The 19,015-nt window shown below is 49.2% G+C and overlaps 2 protein-coding genes and 1 long non-coding RNA gene across 3 annotated transcripts in view; 1 reads left to right on the top strand and 2 right to left on the bottom strand.

Moving 5' to 3' along the window:
* LOC146442673 (ribosome biogenesis protein BOP1-like) overlaps nucleotides 1-19,015 on the top strand; it is a 54,250-nt gene that overhangs the window by 18,413 nt on the left and 16,822 nt on the right. The gene's annotated exons all lie outside the window — the stretch shown is intronic.
* LOC146442674 (uncharacterized) lies at nucleotides 6,063-6,621 on the bottom strand. The gene is made up of 2 exons (XR_014849623.1): nucleotides 6,264-6,621; nucleotides 6,063-6,168 (listed from the first exon to the last, which is right to left on the bottom strand). It is a non-coding gene; the product is annotated as an uncharacterized LOC146442674 (long non-coding RNA).
* LOC146442675 (basic helix-loop-helix transcription factor scleraxis-like) lies at nucleotides 8,321-17,222 on the bottom strand. The gene is made up of 2 exons (XM_085053911.1): nucleotides 16,323-17,222; nucleotides 8,321-8,641 (listed from the first exon to the last, which is right to left on the bottom strand). The coding sequence occupies exons 1-2, from the start codon at nucleotides 16,866-16,868 to the stop codon at nucleotides 8,600-8,602; spliced, it is 588 nt and encodes a 195-aa protein (XP_084910037.1). The 5' UTR covers nucleotides 16,869-17,222; the 3' UTR covers nucleotides 8,321-8,599.

Here is a 19,015-nt window from a genome sequence, read left to right on the forward strand (position 1 = left end):
CATTCCCATTATTCCCACATTCCCATTCCCACCATTCCCATTATCCCATTTCTATATTCCCATATTCCCACATTCCCATATTCCCATCATTCCCACATTCCCATTCCCAATGCCACTCCCTCTCCAGGTTTTCCCCATTCCCACATTCCCAGTCCCATTATCCCATCATTCCCCATCCCCATTATCCCATTCCCACATTCCCATTCCCACATTCCCGCTCCAGGATTTCCCCATTATCCCAATCCCACATTCCCACATTCCCATTCCCATTCCCGCTCCAGGATTTCCCCATTATCCCATTCCCACATTCCCCCATTCCCACTCCAGGTTTTCCCCATCCCCATTCCCATTATCCCACATTCCCATTCCCACATTCCCGCTCCAGGATTTCCCCATTCCCATTATCCCATCCCCATTATCCCACATTCCCATTCCCACATTCCCTCTCCAGGATTTCCCCATTATCCCAATCCCACATTCCCACTCCCTCTCCAGGATTTCCCATCCCCATTATCCCACATTCCCATTCCCACATTCCCGCTCCAGGATTTCCCCATTATCCCACATTCCCATTCCCATTCCCACATTCCCGCTCCAGGATTTCCCATCCCCTCTCTCCCTCTCCACCTGCAGTTGGCTCCGGAAGCACCTGTGAGCTCAGCGCTGCCATTCCTTCCTTCCTCCTCCTTATCCTGATTGATTCCTGATTTATCCCTGATTTATCCCTGATTTATTCCCTGCCAATCCCCAACCATTCCCAGCTGCATCCCACAAAAACCTGCACAATCCCAGCCTCACCTTGCCCTGCTTTTGCCAGCATTTTCCCCTTTTTTTCCATCATTTTCCCACTTTTTCCTCTGATTTTCCCTCCTTTTTCCCTAATGTTGCCGCTTTTTTCCTGATTTTCCCTGTTTTTTCCCCTTTTTTCCTCATTTTCCCCCTTTTTTCCCCATTTTTCTCCTTATTTTCCCCCTTTTTCCCCATTTTCCCCCTTTTTCCCCCATTTTCCCCCAATTTCCCCCATTTTTCCCATTATTTTCCCCCCCTTTTTTTTATGATTTCCCCATTTTCCCCATTTTTCCCATTCCCCCAGGTTTTCCTCCCAACCATTCCCAGCTGCATCCCACAAAAACCTGACAAACCCTTTTCCCTGCTTTTGCCAGCATTTTCCCCTTTTCTTCCATCATTTTCCCCCATTTTCCCCCATATTTTCCCCGTTATTTCCCCATTATTTTCTCTGTTTCTCCCCCTTTTTCCCCCATTATTTCCCTGGTTTTCCCCCTTTTTTTCCCCATTTCTCCCCTATTTTCCCCATCTCTCTGCTCTCCCCAGTTATTCAGAGCAATTCCAGCCAATTCCAGGAGCCCCACAGCCCCAAATCCCCATTATTTCCCCATTTTGTGTTTCTTCCCCACTTTTCCCCCATATTTTCTCTTTTCCCCCCTTTTTTCCCCATTATTTCCCCCATTTTTTCTCTGTTTCTCCCCAATTTTCCCCCTATTTCCCCCATCATTTCCCCATTATGTTATCTCTTTTTCCCCATTGTTTCCCCCATTGTTTTCCCTGTTTTTCCCCATTTTTCCCCAATTTCCCCCATTTTTCCCCATTTTTCCCCAATTTTCCCAGCATTCCCTCCCTCCCTCCCTGTCTCTCTGCTCTCCCTAGTCAGTCAGACACTCTGAACAATTCCAGACAATTCCAGGAGCCCCACAGCCCCATTTCCCCATTATTTTTCCCATTTTTCCCAATATTTTTTCCAGTCAATTCCAGGAGCCCCTCAGTCTCCGTTTCCCCTATTTTTCCCCCATTATTTTCCGCTTTTCCCCATTATTTCCCCCATTATTTCCCCCATTATTTCCCCCATTTCTCCCCTATTTTTACCCCTTTTTCCCCCATTTTCCAGCCAATTCCAGGAGCCCCTCAGTCTCCATTTCCCATTTTTTCCCCATTATTTTCCCCATTTTTTCCAATATTTTTTCTCAATTCCAGGAGCCCCTTTGCCTCCATTTCTCCATTATTTCCCCACCATTTTCTCTGTTTTCCCCCATTATTTTCCCTGTTTTTCCCCATTATTTTTCCCAGTATTTCCCCCATTATTTTCCCATTATTTTCCCATTATTTTCCCCATTATTTTTCCCATTATTTTTCCCATTTTTCCCTATTTTTCCCAATTCCAGGAGCCCCTCAGTCTCCATTTCCCCATTATTTTCCCTATTTTTCCCCATTATTTTCCCTGTTTTTCCCCATTATTTCCCCATTTTTCCCCATTTTTTTCCCTATATTTTCCCAATTCCAGGAGCGCCTCAGTCTCCATTTCCCCCATTATTTTCCCTGTTTTTCCCCATTATTTTCCCAGTTTTTCCCCATTATTTTCCCTCTATTTTTCCCAATTCCAGGAGCCCCTCAGTCTCCATTTTCCCCATTATTTTCCCTATTTTTCCCTATATTTTTCCCAATTCCAGGAGCCCCTCAGTCTCCATTTTCCCCATTATTTCCCCCATTATTTTCCCTATATTTTCCCAATTCCAGGAGCCCCTCAGTCTCCATTTTCCCCATTATTTTTCCCATTTTTCCCTATATTTTCCCAATTCCAGGAGTGCCTCAGTCTCCATTTCCCCCATTATTTTCCCCGTTTTTCCCCATTATTTTCCCAGTTTTTCCCCATTTTTTTCCCTATATTTTTCCCAATTCCAGGAGCGCCTCTCCTCCCTCCTCCCCCGAGTCTCTCTGGCCGGAGCTGCCGGAAGCCAAAGCTGCTCTGGAATTCTTCACTCTCTCCTCATTCCCAACCCCTCGGGAATCCACTGGGAAAAATTCCCTCCTCCTCCTTTTCTCTCCTTTTCCCTCCTTTTCCCTCCTCCCCTCTGCCCTTCCTGCGCCGCCAGCAGCTCCTGAAAATCCCAAAAACATCCCAAAGAAATCCCCAAAAATATCCCCAAAAAAATCCCAAATTCCTGGGATTTGGGGCTCTCAGCTCCTGAAAATAAAAAAAAAAAAAAATCCCGAAAAATCCCAATTTCCCAGCATTTGGGGCTTTTGGCTCCTGAAAATCCCAAAAATATCCCAAAAATATCTTCCAAAAAATCCCAAAAATATCCCCCAAAAAATCCCAAAAACATCCCAAAGAAATCCCAAAACTATCCCCAAAAAATCCCAAATTTCTGGCATTTGGGGCTTGCGGCTCCTGAAAATCCCAAAAAAATCCCCAAAAAATCACAAAAAATATCCCAAAAATATCCCCAAAAAATCCCAAATTCCCAGCATTTGGGGCTTTCAGTTCCTTAAAATCCAAAAAAAATCCCAAATTCCCGGGATTTGGGCCTTTCAGCTCCTTCCCTGCTCCAGCTAAATCCCAACTCCCAGGATTTTGGGGTTTTCCTGGGTTGCTGCTGAGAGGAAATCTGGGAAAGGGGAAAAGAGAACTGGGAAAGAAGAACTGGGGAACTGGGAAAAGGGAAAAAGGAACTGGGAAACTGGGAAACTGGGAAAGAAGAAAAGGGAACTGGGAAAAGAAGACTGGGAAAGGGAAGTGGGAACTGGGAGAAGGGAAGTGGGAAACTGAGAAAGGGAAACTGGGAAAAGGGAAATGGGTGATGGGGAACTGGGAAATAAGAGCTGGGGAACTGGGAAAAGGGAAAAGGGAACTGGGAAAGGGCAATGGGGAACTGGGGAACTGGGAAGAGGATGATAGGGAACTGGGAGAAGGGAACTGGGAAAAGGGAAATGGGAAAATGGATATGGGGAACTGGGAAAATGGATATGGGGAACTGGAAAAAGGGAAAGGGGAAAGGGAACTGGGAATTGGGGAAGTGGGAAACTGGGAAAAGGGAAAAGAGTGGTGGAGAACTGGGAAAAGGGAGAAGGGTGATGGAGAACTGGAAAATGGGAACTGGGAAAAGGGAGATAGAAAAAGGAAACTGGGATCTGGGAACTGGGAAACTGGGAAACTGGGAAAAGGGCAATGGGGAACTGGGAAAAGGGAACTGGGAAACTGGGATCTGGGAACTGGGAAAGAAGAGAAGGGAAATGGGAAAGGGGAACTGAGGAAAGGGAGATGAGGAAAGGGAAAAGGGAGCTGGGAAAGGGGAAAGGGAACTTGGAAAAGGGAACTGGAGAACTGAGAAAAGGGAACTGGGAATTGGGGAACTGTGAAATTGGGATGTGGGAAACTGGGAAAAGGAAAAGAGTGATGGAGAACTGGGAAAAAGGAAAGGCAACTGGGAAATGGGAACTGGGAGAAGGGTGATGGAGAACTGGGAAACTGGGGAACTGGGAAAGGGAAACTGGGAAAAAGATGATGAATCCTGGGAATGTTGGGAATGAATCCTGGGAATGTTGGGAATGAGGCAGGAGTGAATCCTGGGAATCTCCAAGAATAAGGAATGAATCCTGGGAATGTTGGGAATGAGGAATGAATCCTGGGAATCTCCAGGAGTCGGGAATGACTGGGAATGTTCAGGGATCAGGAATGAGGCAGGGATGAATCCTGGGAATGCCCAGGGATCAGGAATGAATCCTGTGAATCTGCAAGAGTTGGGAATGAATCCTGGGAATCTCCAGAAATCAGGAATGAGGCAGGAATGAATTTTGGGAATGTCCAGGGATCAGGAATGAGGCAGGAGTGAATCCCGGGAATTCCCAGCATTCCCAGTTGCCCGGCGGGTCTCCCAGGCCCGCAGGGAAATCCAGGAGCAGCTCAGATCCCAGATTTCCCCTCTGGCCTCGGCGGCGCATTCCTGAATTCGGAATCCCGGGAGCCAAGCGGGGCTGGGCTGGGCTGGGATGGATCCAAGGCTGGAGCAGCTCCGGGAGCTGAGCTCATGGAGAGAGCTGAGCAGCCGCTGGAAAAAAACTGCTGGAAGAGAAACCTGCTGGAAGAGAAACCCCTGGAAAAGAAACCCCTGGAAAAGAAACCCCTGGAAAAGCCTCTGGAAAATCCGCCGGGGCCAGCGGGGAGCTGGGAGGGATGGAGGGATGGAGAGTGCAGGGCAGCTCTGCTCTGATCCCAGTTCATCCCAGTGCATCCCAGTGCATCCCAGTTCATCCCAGTTCATCCCAGTGCATCCCAGTCCATCCCAGTTCATCCCAGTTCATCCCAGTCCATCCCAGTGCAGCTCTGCTCTGATCCCAGTTCATCCCAGTCCATCCCAGTGCAGTTCTGGTCTGTTCCCAGTTCATCCCAGTCCATCCCAGTCCATCCCAGTGCAGCTCTGGTCTGATCCCAGTTCATCCCAGTCCATCCCAGTTCATCCCAGTGCAGCTCTGCTCTGTTCCCAGTTCATCCCAGTGCAGCTCTGGTCAGTTCCCAGTCCATCCCAGTTCTGTTCCCAGTCCATCCCAGTGCAGTTCCCAATCCCAGTTCAGCTCTGGTCTGTTCCCAGTCCATCCCAGTGCATCTCTGTCCTGTTTCCAGTTCATCCCAGTGCAGTTCTTAGTCCATCCCAGTTCAGTTCCCAATCCCAGTTCAGTTCCCAATCCCAGTTCAGTTCCCAGTCCATCCCAGTGCAGTTCCCTTCCCAGTTCAGTTCCCAGTCCATCCCAGTGCAGTTCCCTTCCCAGTTCAGTTCCCATACTGGGAATGCTGGGATTTATTTCCCCAGGAAACTCAGGTTCTTCCCCAATTCCGGTTTTTTTCCTGGTCTTTCTGACTCAGGGAAAGTTGGGAATAACCTAAGGAAAGGGAAAAGGGAAAAGGAAATGGGAAAAGGAAAGGGAAAAGGAAAGGGAAATGGGAAAAGGAAAGGGAAAAGGAAATGGGAAAAGGAAAGGGAAAAGGAAATGGGAAAAGGGAAAGGGAAATGGGAAAGGGAAAAGGAAAGGGAAATGGGAAAGGGAAATGAGAAAGGGAAAAGGAAATGGGAAAAGGGAAAGGGAAAAGGGAAAGGGAAAGGGAAATGGGAAAGGGAAATGAGAAAGGGAAAAGGAAATAGGAAAAGGAATTGGGAAAGGGAAAAGGGAAAGGGAAATGGGAAAGGGAAATGAGAAAGGGAAAAGGAAATGGGAAAAGGAAAGGGAAGAGGACCAGGAAGGAATTCCCAGCAGGATTTTCCCCACATTCCCAGTCAATGACACAAATTGCAGATTTAATTCATTCCCACATCAATGACATGAAATTCCAGCATGTGATTGACAATTCCCAAAACACAGCAACCCCCTGGCCCAGCAGCTCTGGGATCAGTTCTGGGATCCACTTTGGGATCAGTTCCAGGATCAGCTCTGGGATCAGTTCTGGGATCAATCCAATGATCAGTTCAATGATCAACTCTGGGATCAATCCTGGGATCAGTTCAGGGATCAGTTCCAGGATCAGCTCTGGGAGCAATTCAGTGATCAATTCCAGGATCAGTTCTGGGAGCAATCCTGGGATCAGCTCTGGGATTGATTCTGGGATCAGTTCAGGCATCGGTTCAATGATCAGTTCAGGGATCAGCTCTGGGATCAATTAAATTATTAGCTCTGGGATCAATCCAATGATCAATTCAATGATCAGTTCAGGGATCACCCCTGGGATTGGCTTTGGGATCAATTCAGTGATCAGTTCAATGATCAGTTCAGGGATCAATTCAATGATCAGTTCAATGATCAGTTCAGGGGTCAATTCAGTGATCACCTCTGGGATCAACTCTGATCAGTTCAGGGATCAATTCAATTATCAGTTCCTTGATCAGCTTCTGAATCAGTTCAGGGATCAATTCAGTGATCAATTCAGTGATCAATTATCAGCTCTGGGATCAATTCCAGGATCAGTTCAGCAATCAGTTCTGGGATCAATTCAGTGATCAATTAAATGATCAGCTTTGGGATCAATTCAGTGATCAGCTCTGGGATCAGTTCTGGGATTGGCTTTGGGATCAATTCAATGATCAATTCAGTGATCAGCTCTGGAATCAGTTTTGGGACAGCTGAGAGTTCCAGGAGCATCCATGAATCCCAGGACAGGAATTCCCGAGGATTCCCAGGGATTCCCAAGTGAATCCGGGAGATCCGAGAGTTCCAGGAGCATCCATGGATTCTGGGGCAGGAATTCCCAGAGATTCCCAGGCAGATCCAGGAGATCCCAGTGTTCCAGGAATTCCCAGGGATTCCCAAGCAGATCCAGGAGATCCAAATGTTCCACAAGCATCCATGAATCCCAGGGTAGGAATTCCCGAGGATTCCCAGGGATTTCCAAGCAGATCTGGGAGATCCCAATGTTCCATGAGCATCTGTAATTCCTGGGGCAGCAATTCCCAGGGATTCCCAAGGATTCCCAGAGCAGCTCTCCGGGTTCCATTCCCTGGAGTCTCCCGGAATTCCCAGTCTCCTGCTGTGCTGTGTCTGTGCTGCTGTTCCCAGCTGGAATTCCCAGTGGGATCAGGCTGGAAAATGTCCGTGGATCCATCAATCCTTGAGTGTGGCTTTTCCTTGTTCCTGGTGGGAATTCCCAGCTGGGATTCCTGGTGAGATCAAGCTGGAAAATGTCCATGAATCCCTGGATCCAGCAGTGTGGCTGTTCCCATTCCTGGTGGGAATTCCTGGCTGGAATTCTCATCGGGATCAAGCCGGGAAATATCCATGGATCCATGAGTGTGGCTTTTCCCTTCTCATGGCTGGAATTCCCATTGGGATAAATGTCCATGGATCCAAAAATCCATCAGTGTGGCTTTTTCCTGCTCCAGTGGGAATTCCCAGCTGGAATTCCCGTTGGGATAAATGTCCATGGGTTCTTTAGTGTGGCTTTTCCCTCGTGCTGTGGTGGGAATTCCCAGCTGGAATTCCCGTTGGGATCAGGCTGGAAAATGTCTGTAGATCCATGGATCAGTGAGAGTGGCTGTTCCCATTCCTGGTGGAATTCCCATCGGGATAAATGTCCATGAATCCCTAGATCCTTGTGTGGCTTTTCCCTCATGGTGCAGTGAGAATTCCTGGCTGGAATTCCTGTCAGGATAAAAGTCTGTGGATCCCTGGATCCTTTCCCCATTCCTGGTGGGAATTCTCAGCTGGAATTCCCATTGGGATAAACGTCCTTTGATCCATCAGTCCATCAGTGTGGCTTTTCCCTGTTTGTGCTGGAATTCCTGTCGGGATAAAAGTCCATGAATCCCTGGATCCATCAGTGTGGCTGTTCCCTGTTCTGGTGGGAAATCCCATTGGGATAAAAGTCCATGAATCCGTGGATCCTTGAGAGTGGCTGTTCCCTGTTCCTGCTGGAATTCCCAGCTGGAATATGTCCATGGATCCATCAATCCATCAGTGTGGCTGTTCCCATTCCTGCTGGAATTCCCAGCTGGAATATGTCCATGGATCCATCAATCCATCAGTGTGGCTGTTCCCATTCCTGCTGGAATTCCTGTCGGGATAAAAGTCCATGAATCCCTGGATCCATCAGTGTGGCTGTTCCCTGCTCTGGTGGGAAATCCCATTGAGATCAGGCTGGAAAATGTCCTTGGATCCATCAACCCATCAGTGTGGCTGTTCCCTGTTCCTGCTGGAATTCCCAGCTGGAATTCCCGTTGGGATCAGGCTGGAAAATGTCCGTGGATCCATCAATCCATCAGAGTGGCTTTATTCCTGTTCCTGCTGGAATTCCCAGCTGGAATTCCCGGCTGGAATTCCCAGCCTAGCTGCGGAGCTGTCCTGTCTTCCTGTCGCGATCTTTGCTCTGCAGGAGGGAGAGAGAGGCAGGATGGGAATTATTGGGATTGTTGGGATTATCAGGATTATTGAGGTTATTTGCATTATTGGGTTATTGGAATTTCTGGGGTTGTTGGGATTATTGAGATTATTTGCATTATTTGGGATTATTGGAATTATTGAGGTTATTTGCATTATTAGGATTATTGGGATTGTTGGGATTATAGAGGTTATTTGGATTATTAGGATTGCTGGGATTGTTGGGATTGTTTGGATTATTTGGAATGTTAGGATTTTTGGGATTGTTGGGATTGTTTGGATTATTGAGGTTGTTGGCATTATTGGGATTGTTGGGATTATTGAGGTTGTTGGCATTATTGGGATTGTTGGGATTATTGAGGTTGTTGGCATTATTGGGATTGTTGGGATTATTGAGGTTATTTGGATTATTTGCATTATTAGGATTATTGGGATTGTTGGGATTGTTTGGATTATTGAGGTTGTTGGCATTATTGGGATTGCTGGGATTATTGAGGTTATTTGCATGATTGGGATTATTGGGATTGCTGAGATTGTTGGGATTGTTGAGGTTATTTGGTTTATTTGGATTATTGGGGTTAATTGAGGTCATTGAGGTTATTAATATTATTGGGATTGTTTGGGTTGGGAATGTTTGGATTATTGGGATTATCATGGGATTCCCTTGGCCAAGAGCTGAACCACATCCCTCCCTGCCCCATCCCAGTAACCCCAGTGCCACCAGTATCCCCAGTTACCCCCCAGTGTTCCCAGTATGCCCAGTGCCACCAGTATCCCCAGTTAACCCCCCAGTGCCACCAGTGTCACTGGGTCAGTGTCACCTCTGTCACCCCTGCCACTCCAGAACCACCAGTGCCACCAGTATAACCAGTGCCACCACCAGTGACACCACCAGTAGCACCATTGTCCTCCCCAGTGCTCCCAGTATTCCCAGTATCTCCCACTGCTAAAGCCACCAGTGTCCCCAGTACCACCAGTAACACCTCTGGCACCACCAGTGTCACTGGGCCAATGTCCCCAGTGCCACCATTGTCACTCCCAGTTCCCCCAGTATCCCCAGTGTCCCCAGTACCAAACCCACCAGTGTCCCCAGTGCCACCATTGTCACCCCCAGTATCCCCAGTATCCCCAGTATTCCCAGTATCCCCAGTATTCCCAGTATCTCCAGTATCCCCACCCAGGCCTCACCTCTGCTTCCCATCCCTGCTGTTTGGGATTTTCCACCCAAATTCCCCATTTTCCAGGACTTTCTATCCCTAATTTTCAGGATTTCCTGCCCCCAATCTCCTTTTTTTTTGGATTTCCCATCCCCACTCCCCATTTTCTGGCATTTTCCACCCCTGATTTTTGGGATTTTACACCCCCAGTCCCCATTTTTTTGGATTTCCCATCCCCAAATCCCCACTTTTTGGGATATTTTACCCCCAACTCCCCATTCTCTGGGTTATTTTCCACCCCAAATCCCCATTTTTTGGGATATTTTCCACCCCAACTCCCCATTTTCCGGGATATTTTCCACCCCAAAACTGAATTTTTTTTGGGATTTCCCCTCCCCCTGCTCTCCTTTGTTCCCTGGCAAAGCAGGAGAGGCAGGAAGGCTGGAAATGAGGAATTCTCTCTCTCTTTCCCTCCTTTCCCAGCTGTGGATTCCCGCGGGAGCTCAGGGCTGTCTGGGGCGGAAACGAGCGCCGGGAAAGAAATTCCTGCCGCGGGAATTCCTGCGGGAATCGCTCGGGAATCGCTCGGGAATCGGCAGCGAGGGAGGGCAGGGGAAATGGGAATTTCCAACCCAAATTCCCGGATTTTGGGGTTTTTTTTTGGGATTTTCCAGCCCCAATTCCTAGATTTTTTGGGGGTTTTTTTGGATTTTCCAGCCCCAAATTCCCGGTTTTATGGGATTTTCCAGCCCCAATTCCTGTTTTTCCTGCATTTTCCAGCCCAAATTCCCAGATTTTTGGGATTTTCCAGCCCCAAATTCCCATTTTTTTGGGGTTTTTTTTGGGGATTTTCCAGCCCCAATTCCCAGATTTTGGGGGAATTTCCAGCCCCAATTCCCTGGGTTTTTTTGATTTTCCAACCTCAATTCCCTTTTCTTTTAAATTTTTTTGGGGATTTTCCAGCCCCAATTCCCATTTCTTGGGATTTTTTGGGGATTTTCCAGCCCTAAATTCCCAGATTTTTGAGATTTTTCAGCCCCAAATCCTGTTTTTTTTGCATTTTCCAGCCCCAAATTCCCTTTTTTTTTAAATTTTCCAGCCCCAATTCCCAGTTTTTGGGGATTTTCCAGCCCCAATTCCTGTTTTTTTGGGAATTTTCCAGCCACAATTCCCAGGGTGTTTTTTTTTTTTAATTTTCCAGCCCCAATTCCCATTTCTTGGGATTTTTTTTGATTTTCCAGCCCAAATTCCTTTTTTCTTGGGATATTTTTGGGGATTTTCCAGCCCCAGTTCCCTTTTCTTTTGGGATATTGTTTGGAATTTCCAGCCCCAATTTTCCCAATGATTTTCCCAATTTTCCCGATGATTTTCCCAATGAATTTCCTGATGATTTTCCCGATGATTTTCCCAATTTTCCCGATGAATTTCCCTCTCAGCTGCTCCCCAATCCCAGGAAATCCTCTGCCAGCTCCCAGAATTCCAGCTGGGAATTCCCTTTGGGGATCCAGGAATCCCCAAATCCCGGATTTTTGGGATCTGGGAAATCCCAGGAAATCCCAAACTTCCCGAGGATTTTGGGAATTCCGAGGAATTCCAGGAATTTCTGACCACAACTCCAAGCTTTCCACATCCCAAATTTTCCCTTTTAACCTCAAATTCCAGCTGGGAATTCCCTGGATTGGCTTTTTTCAGGATTTGGGTTCATGTGGGAAAATTCCCAGGATTTTCTGGATTTTGGGGCATTCCCAGGGTTTTTGGGATTTTTACAGCAGGAAAATGACTTTTGGGAGGATTTTTTGGGATTTTTAGGGCAGGAAAATGATTTCAGGGAGGATTTGTCAGGATTTTTGGTGCAGTGAAAGGATTTTGGGGAGGATTTTTGGGATTTTTAGGGCAGGAAAAGGATTTTCAGGAGGATTTTTAGGATTTTTGGGAGGATTTTCCCAAACTTTGGGAAATCTCCTGGAATCCCCTGGAATGGTTGGGGTTGGGAAGAACTCAAATCCCATCAAAGTCTCCTGGAAAATCCCAAATTTCCGGTTGGATCCAATTCCTTGTTGGGATCGAGGAGTGGATTGGGGTTGGAATCCTTGGAGATCCCAAAACCCAAAATCCTTGGAGATCCCAAAAACCCAAATCCTTGGAGATCCCAAACCCCAAATCCCATGGGAATGAGGCTCTGGAATGCTTTGGGAGAAGCTGCTCTGACCTTGATCCTGATCCTGATCCCAAACCTGATCCCAAACCTGATCCCAATCCCAGCCCTAATTCCAGTTCCAATTCCAGCCCCAATTCCAATCCTAATTCCATCCCAATCAGTCCTAATCAGTCCTGTTCCTGATCCCAATCCCAGCCCTAATTCCAGCCCTGATCCCAATTCCATCCCCAATTCCAATCCCAATTCCAGCCCCAATCCCAGCCTGATCCCAGTCCCAATCCCAATCCCAATCTTGATCTCAATCCTGATCCCAACCCCAGTTCCAGCCCTAATTGCAGCCTGATCCCAGTCCTAATCCCAATCTTAATTCCAGCCCCAATCCCAATCCCAATCCCAGCCCTATTTCTGGCCCTAATTCCAGCCCTGATCCTGATCCCAATCCCAATTCTGATCCCAATTCTGATCCCAATCCCAATCCCAGCCCCAATTCCCAGATTATTTCCCAGATTTTGATCCCTGTGGATCAAATCCCAGGAGCTGCAGGTGATGGGAATTGTTGGGATTGATGGAAAATCCATTATGGGAATTGATGGGATTGATGGAAAATCCATGATGGGAATTACTGGGACTGATGGAAAATCCATTATGGGAATTATTGGGATTGATCCAAATCTGGGATTGATGGAAAATCCGTGATGGGAATTGTTGGGATTGATGGAAAATCCATTATGGGAATTGTTGGGATTGATCCAAATCTGGGATTGATGGAAAATCCGTGATGGGAATTATTTGAATTAATCTGGAATTGATGATGGAAATTATTGGGATTGATGGAAAATCAGGGATGGGAATTTATAGGATTTGATGGAAAATTAGGGATGGAATTTTATAGGAATCAATCTGGAATTGGTGATGGAATTTTGTAGGAATTGATCCAGAATCAGTGATGGGAATTATTGGGATTGATGGAAAATCAGTGATGGAATTTTGTAGGAATTGATCTGGAATCAGTGATGGGAATTATTGGGATTGACATCAAATGAGAGATGTGAATTTACAGGATTTGATGGAAAATTTATAGGAACTGATCCGGAATTGGTGATGGGAATTTATTTGGATTTATTTCAGTTTGGCCATGAGGATTGATAGGAATTGATCCCAAATTGATGATGGAATTTTATAGGAATTAATCAGGATTTGGTGATGGGATTTGATGGGATTTAATGGGATTGATGGAAAATCAGGGATGGAGATTTATAGGAATTGATGGAAAATCAGGGATGGAATTTTATAGGAACTGATGGAAAATCAGTGATGGAATTTGATAGGAATTAATCCAGAATTGGTGATGGGAATTACTGGGATTGATGGAAAATTCGTGGTGGAATTTGATAGGAATTGATGGAAAATCAGTGATGGAATTTTATAGGAATTAATCTGGAATTGGTGATGGGAATTATTGGGATTGATGGAATATTCAGGATGGAATTTTATAGGAACTGATGGAAAATCAGGGATGGAATTTTATAGGAATTTATCTGGAACTGTGAATGAGAATTATTGGGAACTGATGGAAAATTCGGGATGGAATTTTTGGTGCAGGAGGAGGATTTTCAGGAGGATTTTCAGGAATTTTCAGCCAGGAGCCTCCAGGATTCCCAATTTTCAGGGATGAGCTCAGATCTCTTTCCCAGCCCTTCCCGGGATTTGGGGTTTTCCCAAATTCCTGCAGCTGCCAGACTTTGGGATTGGTTTGGTTGAAAACTCTGGAATTTCCTGAACCTCAAACCTTTCCCGAGGAGTTTTCCATCCTTCATCCCACTTTTCCTGATCCCAAATCCCTCTCCAGTCTCTTCCCACTTTTCCCAATTCCCTCTCCAGTCTTTTCCCACTTTTCCCAATCCTAAATCCCTCTCCCCTCTCTGCTTTCTTCCTGGTTTTCCCAATCCCAAATCCCTCTGTAGTCTTTTCCCAGTTTTCCCAATTCCCTCTCCAGTCTCTTCCCACTTTTCCCAATCCCAAATCCCAATTCCTGCTTTTCCCAATCCCAAATCCCTTTTCCAGTTTTCCCAATCCCATTCCCTCGGCTCTGGAGCAGCCGCTGAACGCTTTGGGAAGCACATTTTCCATGGATTTTCCGTGGATTTTCCATGGATTTTCCGTGGATTTCACATCCCTGCAGCTCCTCGGCATTCCCAGTGCTCCCAGTGGGCAAACTGGGATAACCTGGGGATCCCAAATTCCGGGATGCAATTCTCTCCATTCCCACGGAATTCCCGAATTCCAGGACAGAATTCCCTGCATCCCACTCTCCCTCGGAGCAGGAAAACCCTGGGATAAACCTTGGGATAAACCCTGGGATAAACTGGGATAAATCCTGGGATAAAACTGGGATGAACCTTGGGATAAACTAGGATAAATCCTGGGATAAATCCTGGGGTAAACCCGGGAATCGCCGTTTTTCGGGAAAACTGGGAGTTCCACAAGCGAGCTCAGCATTCCCAGCGAGAATTCCCAAATTTCCTGAGCCCAATTCCTTCCATCCCAGCGGCATTCCCGACTTTTGGGTTAACATTCCCGACTTTTGGGTTAACATTCCCAACTTCTGGGTTAACATTCCCGACTCTTGGGTCACAATTCCTTCTATTCCCGCAGCATTCCCGACTGCCAGCTCACCATTTCCAACTCCCCGAGCTGCAATTCCCTCCATCCTGGCAGCATTCCCGGCCTTTGGGTTAATATTCCCAACTTTCAGGTCACAATTCCCAACTCTTTGACCCCAAATCCCTTCCATCCCGGTGGTATTCCCGGTTTTCAGCTCCCCATTCCCGATTCCTGACCCCAAATTCCCTCCATCCCGGCAGCATTCCCGACTTTTGGGTCACAATTCCCGCTTTCTGAACCCAAATCCCTTCCATCCCGGCGGCATTCCCGATTTTTGGGTTAACATTCCCGACTTTCAGGTCACAATTCCTTCCATCCCCGCATTATTCCCAACTGCCAGGTCACCATTCCCAACTCCCGAGCTGCAATCCCTCTCCTTTCCCTGCAGCATTCCTGACTGCCAGCTCATCATTCCCGGCAGCATTCCCGAATTTCGGGTCACAATTCCTGATTCCCGGACCCCAATTCCCTCCATCCCTGGATGATTCCCGACTTTAGGGTCACAATTCCCGACTGCCAGCTCCCCATTCCCGACTCCTGGACCCAAATTCCCTCTATCCCAGCGGCATTCCCGATTTTCAGGTCACAATTCCCGATTTCTGACCCCAAATTCCCTCCATCCCGGCAGCATTCCCGACTTTCGGGTCACAATTCCCAACTTTTGGCTCCCCATTCCCGATTCCTGACCCCAAATTCCCTCCATCCCATTGGCATTCCCGACTTTCAGGGCACAATTCCCAACTTTCAGGTCCCCATTCCCGATTCCCGACCCCAAATTCCCTCCATCCCATTGGCATTCCCCACTTGCAGCTCCCAATTCCCGACTTTCGGCTCCCCATTCCCGATTCCTGACCCCAAATTCCCTCCATCCCCGCAGCATTCCTGATTGCCAGCTCACCATTCCCAGCTCTCCGGCCCTAATTCCCTCTATCCCGGCAGCATTCCCGATTTTCGGCTCCCAATTCCCAACTCCCGGATCCCAATCCCCTCCATCCCGGCAGCATTCCCAGCTTTCGGGTCCCCATTCCCTATTCCTGACCCCAAATCCCCTCCATCCCGGCAGCATTCCCGACTTTCGGCTCTCCATTCCCGACTTTCGGGTCACAATTCTCCACTCCCGAGCTGCGATTCCTTTTCATCCCGGTGGCATTCCTGACTGCCAGCTCATCATTCCCGACTCCCGAGCTGCAATTCCACTCCACCCCGGCAGCATTCCCGATTTTCGGGGCACAATTCCCGACTGCCAGCTCATCATTCCCAACTCCCGGACCCCAAATCCCTTCCATCCAGCCGGCATTCCCCACTGTCGGGTCACAATTCCTGACTTTCCGCTCCCCATTCCCACCTTCCAGCTCCCCATTCCCAACTCCAGAGCTGCAATTCTCCTTTATCCCGGCGCCATTCCCGATTTCTGCTCCCCATTCCCGACTTTCGGCTCCCAATTCCAAATTCCCGAGCTGCAATTCTCTTTTATCCCGGCAGCATTCCCGACTTCTGGGTCACAATTCCCAACTTTCCTCTCCCCATTCCCACCTTCCAGCTCCCCATTCCCACCTCTCAGCTCGCCATTCCCACCTTCCAGCTCCTTATTCCCACCTTTCCTCTCCCCATTCCCGACTTTCAGCTCCCCATTCCCGACTTTTGGGTCACAATTCCCACCTTTCCTCTCCCCACCCCTACTCCCCGCTCACCATCTTCCTCTGGTTGCTGAGGCAGAAGGTGCAGATCTGCTTGGGCTGCGCGCTCTCCTCCCTCCTGCCCGCCGGCGATGTCCCCAGTCCCGCCGGCGACGTCCCCAAGCCCGCCAGGAACGCGGCGCTGGCCCCGCCGTGGCACGGCTGGCTCTCGGCCGAGCTGTCGCCCAGCAGCAGCACGTTGCCCAGGTGCGAGATGTAGCTGGAGGCGAGGCGGAGGGTCTCGATCTTGGAGAGCTTCCTGTCGGCGGGCTCGGTGGGGATGAGCGTGCGCAGCGCCGTGAACGCCGTGTTCACCGAGTTGGTCCTGTCCCTCTCCCGCGCGTTCGCCGTGTGCCGCTGCCGCGGCTCCCTCGCCATCCTGCCGCGGCTCTTCCCGCGGCTCTTGCCGGCCTTGGCCCCGAACGAGTCGGGATCGTCCCCCGGGAAGGGTTTCTCCTCCGAGCCCGAGCTCTCGCTGCCGTTCTCCTCGTCCTCGGACAGCGAGCTGAGCGCGGGGTAGAGGAAGCGCCCGGCGGGCGAGCGCAGCATGGCGAACGACATGCCGGAGGGATGGAGGGAGGGATGGAAAAACTCCGGGAATGCTGCCGGGAAAAGCGGGAGTGACGCCGGGGGGATCGCCGATCAGCTCCGGGCGCTCATGGCTCTGCTGGGAGTTCTAGCCCCGCTTTATCCCCGGGTTATCCCGGGTTATCCGGGCTTTATCCTGGTTTTATCCCGGTTTATCCCGGGTTTTGGGGGTTTAGAGCAGTGTCAGCCCGGGTTTGGGGTTTATTCCCGGGTTCAGCCTGGTTTGCTGGGAGTTATTCCCAGTTTTCTCCCGGGTTTTAGCGCTGTTCTCTCCCGGGTTCAGCCTGGTTTTCTGGGGTTTATTTCCCGCTTTTCTCCCGGGTTTTCTGCCGGGTTTTCTCCCGGTTCTCTCCGGGGTTTATTCCCGCTTTCCTCCCGGGTTTCAGCCTGCTTTCCTGGGGTTTATTCCAGGTTTTCTCCCGGGTTTTCTCCGGAGTTTTAGCGGAGTTCTCTCCCGGGTTTCAGCCTGCTTTTCTGCTTTTTATTCCAGGTTTTTTCCCGGGTTTTCTCCCGGTTTCTCGGCTCTACTCCCGGTTTTTAGTGCGGTTCTCTCCCGGGTTTATCCCCGCTTTCCTCCCGGGGTTTTTTCCCGGCTCTCAGCGCGTCTCTCCCGGGTTAATTCCCGCTATCCTCCCGGGATTTTTCCCGCATTCCCGGGGCTCTCTCCCGGCTCTCAGCGCGGCTCTCCCGGGTTAATTCCCGCTATTCTCCCGGGATTTTTCCCGCATTCCCGGGGCTCTCTCCCGGCTCTCAGCGCGGCTCTCCCGGGTTAATTCCCGCTATTCTCCCGGGATTTTCCCGGGGCTCTCTCCCGCTCCTCTCCCGGCGGCACACGTGCGCTTCCTGCGGGAGCTGCGGCCGAGCCGCCGCGATTTATGGCTTCGCCTTCGCTCCTCCTCCTCCTCCTCCTCCTCCTCGTCTTTCGCTCTCTGGAAAAAACAGGAGCTTTGGAAAGGGGAGCCCCAGGCTCGGCTCGGCTCGGCCCACCTGAGCTCAGCGCCTTAACCCTTCCCGCCCGGGATCGTTCCCGGCAGCTCCTTTCCCCATTTTCCTTCCCCTCCCGAGGTTTTATCCCGATTTTCCTGCCTCTCCCGAGGGTTTTATTCCGATTTTCCTGCCCCTCCCGGAGGTTTCATCCTGATTTTCCTGCCCCTCCCGGAGTTTTATCCCGGTTTTCCTTCCCCTCCCGAGGTTTTATCCCGGTTTTCCTTCCCCTCCCGAGGTTTTATCCCGGTTTTCCTTCCCCTCCCGGAGGTGTTTTTATCCTGATTTTCCTGCCCTCCCAGAGGTTTTATCCCGATTTTCCTTCTCCTCCCGAAGGTTTTATCCCGGTTTTCCTGCCCCTCCCGGAGGTGTTTTTATCCCGAGGTTTTATCCCGATTTTCCTTCCCTTCCCGAAGTTTTATCCCGATTTTCCTTCCCCTCCCGAGTTTTTATCCCGATTTTCCTTCCCCTCCTGAGGTTTTATCCTGATTTTCCTGTCCTTCCCGGAGGTTTTATCCGGATTTTCCTGCCCCCCTGAGGTTTTATCCTGCTTTTCCTGCCCCCCCGAAGGTGTTTTTATCCCTGAGTTGTTTTGGGATCTCTCGGGATTCCCCCAGGAGTTTCCGGAGTTCAGGGAATTCTCTCCCTGCGACATTCCTGCTGTTCTGCTTTGTTCCTTTTCCAGCTGCTCCCATCCCGAAATTCCATCCCGAAATCCCGAAATCCCCATCCCGAAATCCTATTCCAAAATCTCCATCCCGAAATCCCATCCTGAAATCCCCAAAATCCCAAAATCCCATCCTGAAATCTCCATCCCGAAATCCCAAAATCCCATCCCGAAATCCCAAAATCCCATCCTGAAATCCCAAAATCCCATCCCCCATGGGATTAACCCTTGACGATCCCGCCGGGATTTGCTGGAATTCCCTGCCCGAGGATGGAATTGGATCCCGGCAATTCCCGAGGGGTCAGGTGTCATTCCACAGGTGTCAGGTGTCATTCCCTGTCCCTTTCCCACAGGACAGCCTGGATTCCCCGGGAATTCCCAAATTCCCAATTTCCCAAATTCCCTGGGAAGCCATTCAGCCTCGACCCCAAATCCCTGTGCAGCTCTCCCGGAAAAACCCTGGAAAAGA

The sequence above is a fragment of the Lichenostomus cassidix genome, chromosome 2 (assembly GCF_008360975.1).
Source record: "Lichenostomus cassidix isolate B80296 chromosome 2, HeHo_3.0, whole genome shotgun sequence".
Lineage (NCBI taxonomy): Eukaryota > Metazoa > Chordata > Aves > Passeriformes > Meliphagidae > Lichenostomus > Lichenostomus cassidix.

Bases quoted from the DNA above. Each gene is read 5' to 3' on its own strand.
- LOC146442675 (XM_085053911.1), bottom strand. From the start codon at position 16,868: ATGTCGTTCGCCATGCTGCGCTCGCCCGCCGGGCGCTTCCTCTACCCC. The intron at 8,642-16,322 runs GTGAGCGGGGAG...TCCCTCCTGCAG, and splicing joins TCAGCAACCAGAGGAAGATG to AGCAAAGATCGCGACAGGAA.